Source organism: Odocoileus virginianus, chromosome 27 (genome assembly GCF_023699985.2).
Source record: "Odocoileus virginianus isolate 20LAN1187 ecotype Illinois chromosome 27, Ovbor_1.2, whole genome shotgun sequence".
Lineage (NCBI taxonomy): Eukaryota > Metazoa > Chordata > Mammalia > Artiodactyla > Cervidae > Odocoileus > Odocoileus virginianus.
This window is the reverse complement of record NC_069700.1, coordinates 39,465,849-39,478,115: the sequence shown is the minus strand read 5'-3', so window position 1 is coordinate 39,478,115 and position 12,267 is coordinate 39,465,849. Positions and strand designations below refer to the sequence as shown.

Genomic DNA, 12,267 nt, shown 5'->3' with positions numbered 1-12,267 from the left:
ATCACTTCTTTCTCAGCTCACTTTATAGCTTGTGAAAAACTCTCCATCACCAGATGCCCCAGAACCTGAGTGAATGGAGTCAGAGGAACAGTGATCACAGGTGGTTCATGCCCTTGGCTGAAATCCTCCTGGCCTGGGGTTCCCCGTGTGGGACGTCCCACCCAGGATAACACACTTCTGAGTGTAGAGAAGGATTATCACAGACTTTTACTAACAATAGAGGAGGATTTCTTCTGGTTTCCAAAAACATAGCACAGTCTTTGTGAAAGGAAACTATTCCTGAGCTGTTATTCGTTCTTTAAAATTCTTTTCAGAATTCTTTTAAAATTCTTTTAGCCTTGCAGTTGCTTTCTGCACTTAACACTCTTGTCCATGTTAATGCATTTAAGTGTTATTAATCTGCCATTATATTTCCACCGGATAATAGAATAGAAAGGTATTATGCACTGGGGTCTGTCATAGGCATGTTATGTGTGTATTTTCTAGTAAGAGAACAGCTAAATGGAATGCTGGGCTCATGCATCCCCAGTAGTTGGTGAAATCTCTTTCCCATTAATAGTAGAGCCTCCTGGGGTTCCTGTCAACTTAAGAGTTAATTCTGGCACCCTTAAAACCTGAGATGATAAAAGAATATTCTATGATCATCATTTGTTTACTTTTTAAGAGTACTAATTGTAAGACATGGGAATGTATTCATTTTATATTCAAACATATATAATATATTAATATATGTTTGAAATTGTTTGCCCAAGACATGAAAATTAAGTTCAGTTAAAATGAGCTTGAATCAAATGAATATTTTTAGAGTCTTATAACTATAATCTCTAGATAATATCATCAATTGCAAAGCTATTCTAATGGGAAGCACTAGCAATGTTCTCATCTTAATCATTTCAAGGGATGTTGGTAGGTTGAAGATAATACTCATCAAAGCTGCAAAGCTAAGGGGAAAGAAGTGCACCGTTTTAAAAAGTTCACAGTATTAAAATTCTGTGTATATGTTGTTTTAATTTCAAAAGGTTTCCTAACCAGGAAATAAAACAATTGCTCTAGAAGTGATAATAGTTGATTACAAACTAGCAAACATAGTAAGTGTTATTGGAATATTTTCAGGTGCTTCAAAATGATGTATTAGCCCATCAATCCACTGTGGAAGCTGTGAATAAAGCAGGAAATGATCTAATTGAATCAAGTGCAGGAGAAGAAGCGAGCAGCCTTCAGAACAAGCTGGAGGTTTTGAATCAACGCTGGCAAAACGTTTTGGAAAAAACAGAACAAAGGAAGCAGCAGCTGGATGCTGCCTTGCGCCAGGTGAATAAGGGAATAAACCCTGAAACTTTCCGTGATCTTCAAGATCAAGATGGCACGGCATTCTTTGATTGGTTTTCAGACCCCTATTTAGTTTTTATACCTTGGGGAGAGGAGTAAAAATAAGTGGGATTAAGGAGCAGAGCTGATGAGAACGCAGCTTTGTACCTCTTAGCCTGGTGGTCTGAGCTCCTGACAAAGAAGGGTAGGTGGTCCAGAGGCCCCTGCCGTTGCTCAGAATGCATGGCGAGACTTAGCAGGATGCTTAAGCTTTGTTTTTGGCTCCGAAGTGACCATATTTGGCACCTGTCCTTGAACCTCTCTCTCACTCCAGGCCAAAGGGTTCCACGGTGAAATTGAGGATCTGCAGCAGTGGTTGACCGACACGGAGCGGCATCTGTTAGCATCCAAGCCTCTGGGAGGTTTACCAGAAACAGCCAGGGAGCAGCTCAATGCCCACTTGGTAACTATATTGTTTCCTCCAGCTCTGGCCTCAGATTAAGAAATTGACCATTTTGTATAGGCCCTGTTGGCAAATAAACCGTAGGTGAAGGTTTAAAGGCGATTCAGTTTTGTAGCAGAAATGTAAGTGGTGGATACACTGTTGATTAAATGTTGATTGAATTTTTAAAATCACAATCTCTGTTTTAAAGTGTAGTGTGTCAATATATGAAAAAGAGGTTTTAGAAGTCTAGACCTGTCTTTTAGAAGCAGATCTTCCCCCCTAAAATGATAAACTTTTATGGATAGTAGTAGGGTAAATTTTAAACTGTGGTGCCTTCAGTGAAAAGAAAAATCCCAAAAGGAGTCAGAATGAACTGAAGAAGTATTGCTGTGAGCATGAGATTCTCACTGATTTTCACAGAAGGCTAGAAGATGTGTTCTTGTCCTGTGAAGACAGAGTAACTTATCTGCTCCTTTTAATGTTGGTGGGGCTGTGCCTTCAACCTCACACCCACCAGGTTAGGACAAGAGGACGCTTGTTTTTCACTGTCTGTCCCCAAGCAGTGCCTCCTGCATACGGGCTGTTCCCACTCAGACTCTGTAGCCCTGTCCACTCTTAATGATAAGGAGGAAAAATAATGAAACTCGAGATTCTGACTTTCTATCATGGCAATATGGAAAAATTAGACTATGTTTGATCTATTGACATTGCCTATTCATTTCCCATCATAATTCTACTCTAAAAGTTGTAAGAGAAAGCAGTGTGTTGCAGGTGTTGAAAACGAACCCTCTAATTTTTATATTTATGAATTTGCATCAGAAATCTTTTTTAATATTCTAACATTTACAGTTAGCATCTTAAGAAGTAAAAGCAGAAGTACTTAATGGTTTGGTAAAAGGAATAGTCCAGTGTATGTGAAAGTCTGTCCTCTTTAGTAATTCTCATGTTACTGTAAAATCCTACTAATAAAGCTGCACTTATTGGGGATAATTTTGCATTTGATGATTTGGAGAGGAAGTGCCATCCTGTAGGTGTTGTGAAGAAATACAGCAGAGGTAACTTTTATTACACAGTAGCTGCGAGCAGTTAAAATGAATCATATTAGTCCAGTAGAGAATTTTCCAGAGTCTATTTCCTTGTTTTAGAAAATTATTATGTATGTGGCTTTGTCGTTAGTATGTTGGGTTTTTGGTGCCACAGGGTACTCATTTGTTCACTGAAAAAGTAATTGACTAAGTAACTTGGGAGTACTTGTCTTTTCCATAAATCTGACCGTCTTCCAGTTATCTCCTTACTTTCCAAAAAGTACCTGCATAGCTGTTACAGTCCATCAAGTATAAGTTTAATGAATTCTTGAGCAAACATGCTTGAGATGATTGTCTAATAACAGCTAATTTTTAAATGTTAATTTAGAAGAATGTAAAGAAAAAGTTGGAAAGCAAAGGACTTATCTTTAGAATATTTTATTTTAGAAAAATATCACATATCATCATGTCTGGTTTAGGTAGGATGTTTAAGATGAATTTGCTGACATAATTTGCTGGATTATAGAATTCCATGATTTAAGGAATTATAAAGAGTTACTGATTTTCATAATACTGTTTTAGTCATGTTTTGAATTGGTTCTCTTATACATGAAGGAAACTAGAAAACTTGTGCTATTACTATTTCCTGAGATTTAGCTATATTTAGAAGCATTTCTTCGATTAGGTGATATTGTAAATATGTTTGGAGGAGGATTTTTGTAAATATGTTTAGAGAGGAACTTTATAAGGTTTTAAGAAATTACAAAGTTTTGAGGCAATTTCTAGAATTAATAGTGATTGTTGCACATCCTTATGAATATACTAAAACACTAAATTCTAGACTTTAAAAAGGTTATTTTTATGGACTGTATCTCAATTTTTAAAATTATAAAACAATGTGTAAGATAGTATATAGTTTTTCAGTGAGAGCTATGGTTTGACTTACATTAAATTAAATCAATATAACTGGTCTTATTTTTTACATGAATGTAACTAGTTTCATCGATCTTCAATTCTGAATCTATTTAAGAAATATTTTTTTATACTCCCTGTAGAAGATACACAGCATTCTAGTTGAAAACTTAAAATGTTATACGAGAGAAGAATATTCATAGGGCCACCAGTCTGGCTTCTGTGATTTCAAAGTCTTGAGTCATCGACTTATGTCTTACTATACTGGGTCTTTCCTTCTATCCACTCTAAGTCTTCTGAGCATAGAATTATGTTATACAAAAAAAAATCATAGTTGTTGTCTAATGTCCCAGGGAAAGACTTAGAGAACCCATTTTACAGAGAGGAAATTGAGGCTCTCAGAGGTTACGTTATTCACCCAGGGTCACAGAGCTGATTGGTCACTGTACACTGAAACCTTTCGCAGTAGTGTTTAAAATATCGACATATGTGAGATGGATTGATGACAAAAGCACCATTTCTAGGATTTCTTGGTAGATACCGTTTGATTGTAGGTTTAGGTGTTCTTTCAATATAGCAGGTTATTTGTGTGCTGGATGGATTGATAATGTGGAAAAAGAACTCAGATTTTGTTCTCTTAAGTGACGTAATTTGGGGGAATATCTCCATTTAGGAAATCTGTGCTGCCTTTGATGTTAAAGAAGAAACATATAAGACTCTGATGCAGAAAGGCCAGCAGATGCTTGCAAGATGCCCCAAATCAGCAGAGACAAATATTGACCAAGACATAAATAACTTGAAAGAAAAGTGGGAATCAGTGGAAATGAAGCTCAATGAAAGGAAAGTATGTGCCTTGATGAATGCTGTAGAATGAATGTCTCGGTTTCATTGCATGAGTCTGACCTTATCTCTGAGTAAAATGTCAGTGGAACTTTTAATGACTTAGGTTTAAATTTTCTTTGTATGCATTTAGACATTACTGGGTTCTGAAAATAGTATTCTGTCTTAACATAGGAGAGCAGAGTTGAAGGAACCTATTCAGACGCAGATAGAGAAAGGTATATCATAGATCAAGCATTACTAGATACAGTTTAAGTCTGTGAACCACTCAAATTCTGGGTGGTTAAGTAATTTTAATCACACGTATTAAGCAAAAGGCAGGCTATATGTAGGCTTGGGGTGGGGGGAGGGAGACCAAGAAAATGAAATGAATTGTATATATAAAAATAAGCACGCAACAAAAATCTTTGAGAGGGAATTGAAAATATTATTGTTTAATCATAGAAAAATGATGTGCTTGGAATACTAGATTATGTGCCTTCACCAACAGAGCTAATGTATATATATTTCATAGTATTTTGACCCCCAAAATAAATTGTATGCATGTCAAATTTTCTACATTCTGTTTCGTAATTTATGTTCTGTTGCTGATTGTTCCCAAGGCATAATTTTAGTGTATATAAATTCTTTTTTACCTGCAGTGCGATGCTTCTCACTCTACTTGAAGGGACTTGGTTAGCTAGTATTCAAAAACTGTCTGGGAGAGATGCAGAAATATAGCATGGATGGAAAGGAGATCTGTCAGAGTGGCTACACTGGGGGGGAAGCGCCTTGAATCCCACAGAATGCTCACTAGTCCGTCTTTGCAGGTTAAACTGGAAGAGGCTCTCACCGTGGCCGTGGAGTTCCACAACTCCCTGCAGGACTTCATCAACTGGCTCACCCAGGCGGAGCAGACCCTCAACGTGGCCTCTCGGCCCAGCCTGATCTTGGACACCGTCTTGTTTCAGATCGATGAACACAAGGTAAGCTGCAGTCGTGACGCACAGCACTCACCTCTAGAACGTTTTTAGGCATCAGGCTGTTTTAATGGGAAAAACGTACATTTGATGGTCTCAGTAGTGTCTTTTGTCCTTTGAGACCAGCTCATCATCCCAGAAGCATTTCAAGAAGGATCCATTTTTCCTTACCATGTTTTTTTTTTTTTTTGGAAAGGTCTTTGCCAATGAAGTCAATTCTCACCGAGAGCAGATCATAGAGCTGGACAAAACTGGAACCCACCTGAAGTATTTCAGCCAGAAGCAAGATGTCGTTCTCATTAAGAATCTGCTTATCAGTGTACAGAGTCGCTGGGAGAAAGTGGTTCAGCGCTTAGTGGAGAGAGGAAGATCTTTGGATGAAGCAAGGAAGAGGGCCAAGCAGGTAAACCTCTGCAAAGATCCTCTGACTAGGCAGTGACTCAGTTAGGTTATTAAATATATGTTATGTTATTAAAGTCCTTTTATGGCAGGCTGTGCCTTGTGTAGTGGTCATGGCCCAGAGCCAAGGTGTTTATTTCCTACAAGGAGCATGGCCTGAGTGGAGGATGATCTCACTTTCTGAGCTGGCAGCAACCCCAAGCCCTGGGGATCAGCCTTGGAAGGACTGATCTTAGCTTGATTTCACTGATGGACCCTTATCATTAGGGCTCGAAAAGAGGCTCCATATTTTTGTTGTTGGTTCTATTTGTTTTCTTTGTCCTTCCAACCTCCACTCGCATACTGAGAGTGAGGCAATCTATTACACTGCTATGTCTGTGTAGCTCCAAAACCAGACTTCTCCCCACGCAGCCCCCAGACAGCTTTCTGAAGGCGACAATGGGTCTGGGCTGGCGGGCCCCCTTCTCCTCTCCCCGTCTATGCACGTGTTGACAAGCCTTCCTTTCTTCTCTGGTTGGACATCGCTCCATCCTACTTTAAATGGACTGTTTGAATCTTGGGGGGCTGGTTTTTTAATGTAAAGAATCTCACAAGGAGCTTTTCTTCCTTCCTTCATCTGTCATTAATATTCTATTCTAGACTGACTGAAAGCTGGAAAGTACAGTGATACATTTCTGTATTCCAGGGAAGAAGGAAGATACACACCCCTCCCCCACCCTTGCTTGGCATATAGCTTTGATTTTTACTAGGAACTTCTTGGAATAACATCTTTATCATGACTGTTTGGAACCCATTCATTTGCATTTGTCTGGCATTGGTGTTGGACTTGGTTATTTGGGGAGCGAGGTTCAGTTGGTCGATGCAGTAGACGACCTGGGAGTCCGGTGTTGGAGTGTTTCAAGCAGCCAGCATAAAATGTTTAAAGGCTGGAGAAATGACAAATTGCGTTGTGATAGGATTACAGGCCGCGTGTCTCTTTTTGAGTGAGAAGTGTGGTGTGTTCCATGTTATAAGTGCGTCTCTGGAATGGAATCAGCCTGGATGTTTTTGTAGGACAGCACTCAGGCCAGACCCGCCGTGTCTCCTCCCGCCTATGCAGCTGTCGGCTATCCTGGAGGCACTCTGAGTTAGGGACGTCTGATCACCAAAGCCTCTTGGATGTCCGTTGCCGATTGGCCACTGTCTTCCACCTTTCTCTATTGAGTCCATCTTATTTTCTCAATTTGTTCAGTTAAACATGCAAGGATGCTGTTCTCCATGCAGAGGGATGTTGTTTCTTCTGTTTGAGTGACTTCAGAACACTTCTGAGAGCAGAACCAGCCTCAGAATGTGTGCGTTTATGTCCTTGTACTTACTGCTCAGCTGTTAGAGGCTGTGCCGTCTGCAGATGGCCCGGCCTCACCCTCAGCTGTTTATTTATTTATTCTGGTATCTCAGGTTTGGCTCAGATCTTGGCTGCAGTTCTCTGATGTGGGCAATCCATGTGGCTGTCTGGCCTCTCTGTTCTCATTGCTAAGTTGATTACATTTGGGGGAGGGGCCTGGTGAGAATGGGTCTCTATCGAGATCGTCTCTAGTGGACCTTCCCCGCTTTGCGATTCTGTGCTTTCACTGTGCTTGTTGTCAGATGTCTTTTTGCCATTTCACTGTTCATGTTCTTTGATAGAAAGCAGACTTTTGATTACTCAAGTTTTTGCTATGTTTCTGTTCCCTTGAGTTCCTTAGAAGAGATAATTTGTAACCAATTTCCCAGTTTGGTATCCAGAAACAGTACCAGCTGAAATCAAATATTGGATTGGCCAAAAAGTTCGTTTGGGTTTTTCCATAAGATGGTATGGAAAAGCTGGAATGAACTATTTGGCCAACTCAGTATATATAGCACCAGAATAGTTCAAGGTTGAAGACAGAGAGAATTCTGTTTTGCTAGAACTCAGGTACGGTGGGCACTCATATCTAAAACCAACATGGGAGGCTCAGGCATCGATGGGAGGGTTCAGAGAGCAACAAGAAAGACATTGAACTGTCTTTGCATTCAATAGGAATGTAATGATCTCTCTCTGTTAAAAATGAATGTACAAACTTTATTCTTTTTGTACCTCTCTTATCATAGGAATTAAACACCTGAGAAGTAAACCCGTATCTGTCGGGAGACAACAGCAGAAGCCTATGTTACTATTGTTTTTTATTAGTTTATTGAAGTATGGTTGATTTACGATGTTGTGGTTAATTTCTGCTGTGCAGCAGGGTGACTCAGTTATACAAATATATATTCTTTTTCACTGTGGATCATCACAGGATACTGAACAGAGTTCCCTGTGCGGCACAGCAGAGCCCTATTGTTTATCCATCCCGTATGTAACAGTTTGCATCCGCCAATCCCAGCCTCGCCAGTCCTTCCCTTCCTCACCCTCCCCCTCAGAGCCACAAGTCTGTTCTGTGTCTGGGAATCTGTTTTGTTTTGTAGAATGTTCATTTGTGTCATATTTTAGATTCCAATCAGAACACCATTCAGAAAGCCAAATGAAAAAAAAAGAAAGCAATATGAGAGACCTGTGGGATAACATAAAGCATGCCGGTCTGCGCTTATGTTAAGTTATGGAGCAAAAGAAGGCGTGGGGCGTTCTGCCTGATCTCCCTGCCTGCCCCAAGCCCCACTTCTGTTTCTGTTAAAGCTGACCTGTTTGAATGAGTTGTAACAAAGTCACGCTGGGGCATGACCACCGAAGCCTTAACAAGATGTTTTGTAATCTGCTGATGAAAATATCCTTTCTCCTTCTTCAGGGAAAACTTTGAATAAATAATTTCTTACATTTCTGTTACTATTAGTTTCTGTTTAAAAATGTACTTTATTTCAAATCTAGTGAGTGTGCCCGACTGGACAAAGATGTGAATTTCTTTTGCAGTTCCATGATGCTTGGAGTAAGCTTATGGAGTGGCTGGAAGAGTCAGAAAAGTCTTTGGATTCTGAACTGGAAATTGCCAACGACCCAGACAAAATCAAAACGCAACTGGCACAGCATAAGGTGGGTGGGCAGCTAAAGGAAGCACACGGTGTCATTGTACGTCTCAAGGTCACTTTGAAATTCTTATCTGATTGTGCGTTTATCCGTCACAAGCCAAGAAAGGCTGTCCAGCGTGGACTCATGTCAAACTTAAAACCAGTTGCCCTTCGTGTTGGTCAAAGGGCAGTCGTATCTTTACTCTCCAAGAATCATTCCATTATGATCCCAGGATTAACTGTTAAAAGAAAACACACACAGCTAAAAGCGGACTTTTTCTCCTATCTAAAACACATGAAGGATTTCCAGAGGTTGAACACTGGCACTTCAGTTTATCACAACTGCCCTGTCTTATCATTTCTTTCATAGCCATGCAGAAGGTAACTGTGTACGGAAAAGAATGTAGGTTTTGCCATGTAGATTCCTTTAAACAGTGCAGCGGGAAAAATTGGTTGCCTCATCCTAAATTGATATTATTGTATATGTGTGTGAAATTTCACCCTGTCCTCAAAGAGGCATGGTCACCGACTTCCCTGTGCAGACAAGAAGATATGGAAACACTGTTTTTTGTATTTTCTAATGTGTATATTCCAGTCACATGCCATTCAAAGACCACCTCCCTATTCTCCCCAGCACTTTTGAATTTGGGTCTTTCTATATATTACTCTGTTTGTAACGTGAGCATCAGCCCTCAGGGTGAGAATGTGTGTTGAAGGAGTGTGTTCCTGCAAACGGGTTTGTAATTTTAGGTTTTACATGTAAGTCATTGCTTGGAACATGATAATTTTTAAAAGGCTATAAGAAAATTTTTGATGTAAGTTTTATCTTCATCATGATATTCTAGCCATCATGTTTTCCCAGGCTGGTGGCTCCATTCATGGGTGTTACTGACTGCAGGGTCAGGTTGCTGGGATGCTGGGGACCCTTTCTTTGGCTGGATGAGGGGTCACGAGTGGCCTGTCCAGCTGGCCCCTCTGTGTCTTCCCAAGAGCTGCCCCTCCAGCACTGGCAGCCCAGAGACAGGAACCAGCACCCTCCTTGCCCTTGTCAAAGTAGACCACCTGATATGAACATAAGCACAGACGTGGGATTATGAAGTCTGAGGAAAACACATTACATATTTAAAGTAGAAAGCCCTGGGAATACAAATGTGTGCAGAACCCTATTAGATTGTCTTTTTCCTAGTATGACCTGTCATTGGTCACCCTTTCTCTGAGATAAGGATACGAGGTACATTAACCCAGTCTTAAAAGAAGTCTTTTCTCTTTATCATTTGGCTGCATTTAAAAACTTTGACTCTGTCCTGTATTCAGCTATAACATTTGTTATGTATATGCTGTGTGGAGAGACACACACATGTCAATACCATGATATTAAAACTAGCATTCCATTGTGAATAACAGGAAAAAAATAATAACAACAGAAGACAAACTACAAAAATAGATACTGTGATGAGTACGTGTGTGTGTGCTAAGCTGCTTCAGTCGTGTCCGACTCTGTGCAACCCCGTGGTCTGTAGTCTGCCAACCCCTCTGTCCATGGGATTCTCCAGGCATGAACACTGGAGTAGGTTGCCATCTCCTTCTCCAGGGCATCTTCCCGACCCAGGGATCGAACCTGGGTCTCATGTTGTCCGCACTAGCAGGAGGTTTCTTTACCACTAGTGCCACCTGGGAAACTTACTGCCAAAAATGAAGTCATTCTGGACCCATCATTGTTCATAATTCCTCTACAAACTCTCTTGGGTCTCTCAGTAGCTTATTAGCAATTCCATTTTATCATCACTATTTATGTTGTTTGCAGTGTATAGCTACATGAGATGCAGGATTGGTTTTGCTTGGAAACTGTTCTTGTGATAACAGTAGGTGCTCTGAAAGACACTTGGATTCTGCGAAAAGTTAATCCTTGCGTTTGAAAGTGTAAAGACTCTGCCCTCCCCTGGCGTGTTCCTATGTGTGCACCCCTCACTGGCCGGCTCAGTGATTGCCCGTGTGTCCGCTTATTTATCCGGGAGTTTCAGTCTCTTACCTATTTGTGGATTGGTCCCGAGTAGACACGCACACTGTTTTCTTGTTGAACACGTAGGAGTTTCAGAAATCCCTTGGAGCCAAGCATTCTGTCTACGACACCACCAGTAGGACTGGGCGTTCCCTGAAGGAGAAGACCACCCTGGCTGATGACAACCTGAAGCTGGACGACATGCTGAGTGAGCTCCGGGACAAGTGGGACACCATCTGCGGGAAGTCTGTGGAGAGGTGAGACGCTCCCGACGGCGGCCGCTCGCTGTGCAGGCCCCCCGGCAGATTCCACAGTCCCGGTGCCTTGCGGGGAGGGCTGGGGGCCCTGAATACATGCCTCCTGTGCTCACCATGGAGGCTTTGCTGTTCATTCTTGTTTGTCTCTAAGTGCTCACTTCATTCAAAACGACATCGCCCTCTGAGCCTCCCACCACCCCTGCCGTGGGACTGGCCCCCAGGTCTGCCATCGTCCTCTTCACGCCCATCCCCGCGTCCCAGCAGACCTGTGTCCTTAGAGTAGAAGTGGGCTCTTGGGGCCTCCCTGCCCATAGCCTTTAGGGACCAGCTCTTGGGTGTAGACTAGGATACAGGCTCCTCACTGTGCTGAGCAGGGTCCTCCCAGCCTGACCCCACCACCCCTTCCCAGTCTCCTGCCTCCGCCTCCTCCATTTCAGCCATGAAGACCTAAAACTTAAAATAATTTTTAAGTACCTGAGAAAGTAAAACAGCTCTAAAGGAGTTTGTGCACGCGTGTGTGCTCAGTCACTTAGTTGTGTCCGACCCTCTGCAACCCCGTGGACTACAGCCCAGCAGGCTCCTCTGTCCATGGAGTCTCCAGGCAACAGTGCTGGCGTGGGCTGCCGTTTCCTCCTCTCGGGGATCTTCCGAAGCCAGGGATCACTCCTGCGCCTCTTGTGTCTCCTGCATTGGCAGGCAGATTCACGTTGCTTATGAATGCTTTCAGGTTTCTTGTCCATAGTTAGTCTGATTGCTTTTGTCAGTGTCAAGATTAAACAGCATATTATATATTTCACTCTGAGGAGCTTCATCATGCTTTTTATTGTTAGTTTTTAAAAAATCTTTTAAGTCGTCTCCAGTCTCAGAAGGTTACAACTTTTTGCAATGTCCCCTAAATGATTTCACAGCAGTTTATCAGGCAGTCTTGCAGAGACAAAAAGTCCCAGCGATGAACAGACGCATGAGTGGCAGGTGTTAGCAGTGGGGGCACCGTGACCGCAGAGCCAGCCTGAGGGGCTTTGGGGTGATAGACTGTGTCTTGATTGCGATGATGTTACATGAATACAGATGTGTTAAAATCTATGGAACTGCAGAATCAAATGTACTACATGACTCTTGAAAACAG

The 12,267-nt window shown here is 41.7% G+C and overlaps 1 protein-coding gene across 18 annotated transcripts in view; it reads left to right on the top strand.

Moving 5' to 3' along the window:
• The window catches only part of DST (dystonin), a 513,682-nt gene that overhangs the window by 473,216 nt on the left and 28,199 nt on the right, over window positions 1-12,267 (top strand). For all 18 annotated transcript variants that reach the window (XM_070456721.1, XM_070456720.1, XM_070456704.1 and 15 more), the window contains 7 exons: window positions 1,114-1,311; window positions 1,643-1,771; window positions 4,364-4,534; window positions 5,340-5,495; window positions 5,686-5,892; window positions 8,791-8,910; window positions 10,972-11,141. In XM_070456721.1, coding sequence (XP_070312822.1) covers window positions 1,114-1,311; window positions 1,643-1,771; window positions 4,364-4,534; window positions 5,340-5,495; window positions 5,686-5,892; window positions 8,791-8,910; window positions 10,972-11,141 — 1,151 coding nt within the window. The remainder of the gene's footprint in view (window positions 1-1,113; window positions 1,312-1,642; window positions 1,772-4,363; window positions 4,535-5,339; window positions 5,496-5,685; window positions 5,893-8,790; window positions 8,911-10,971; window positions 11,142-12,267) is intronic.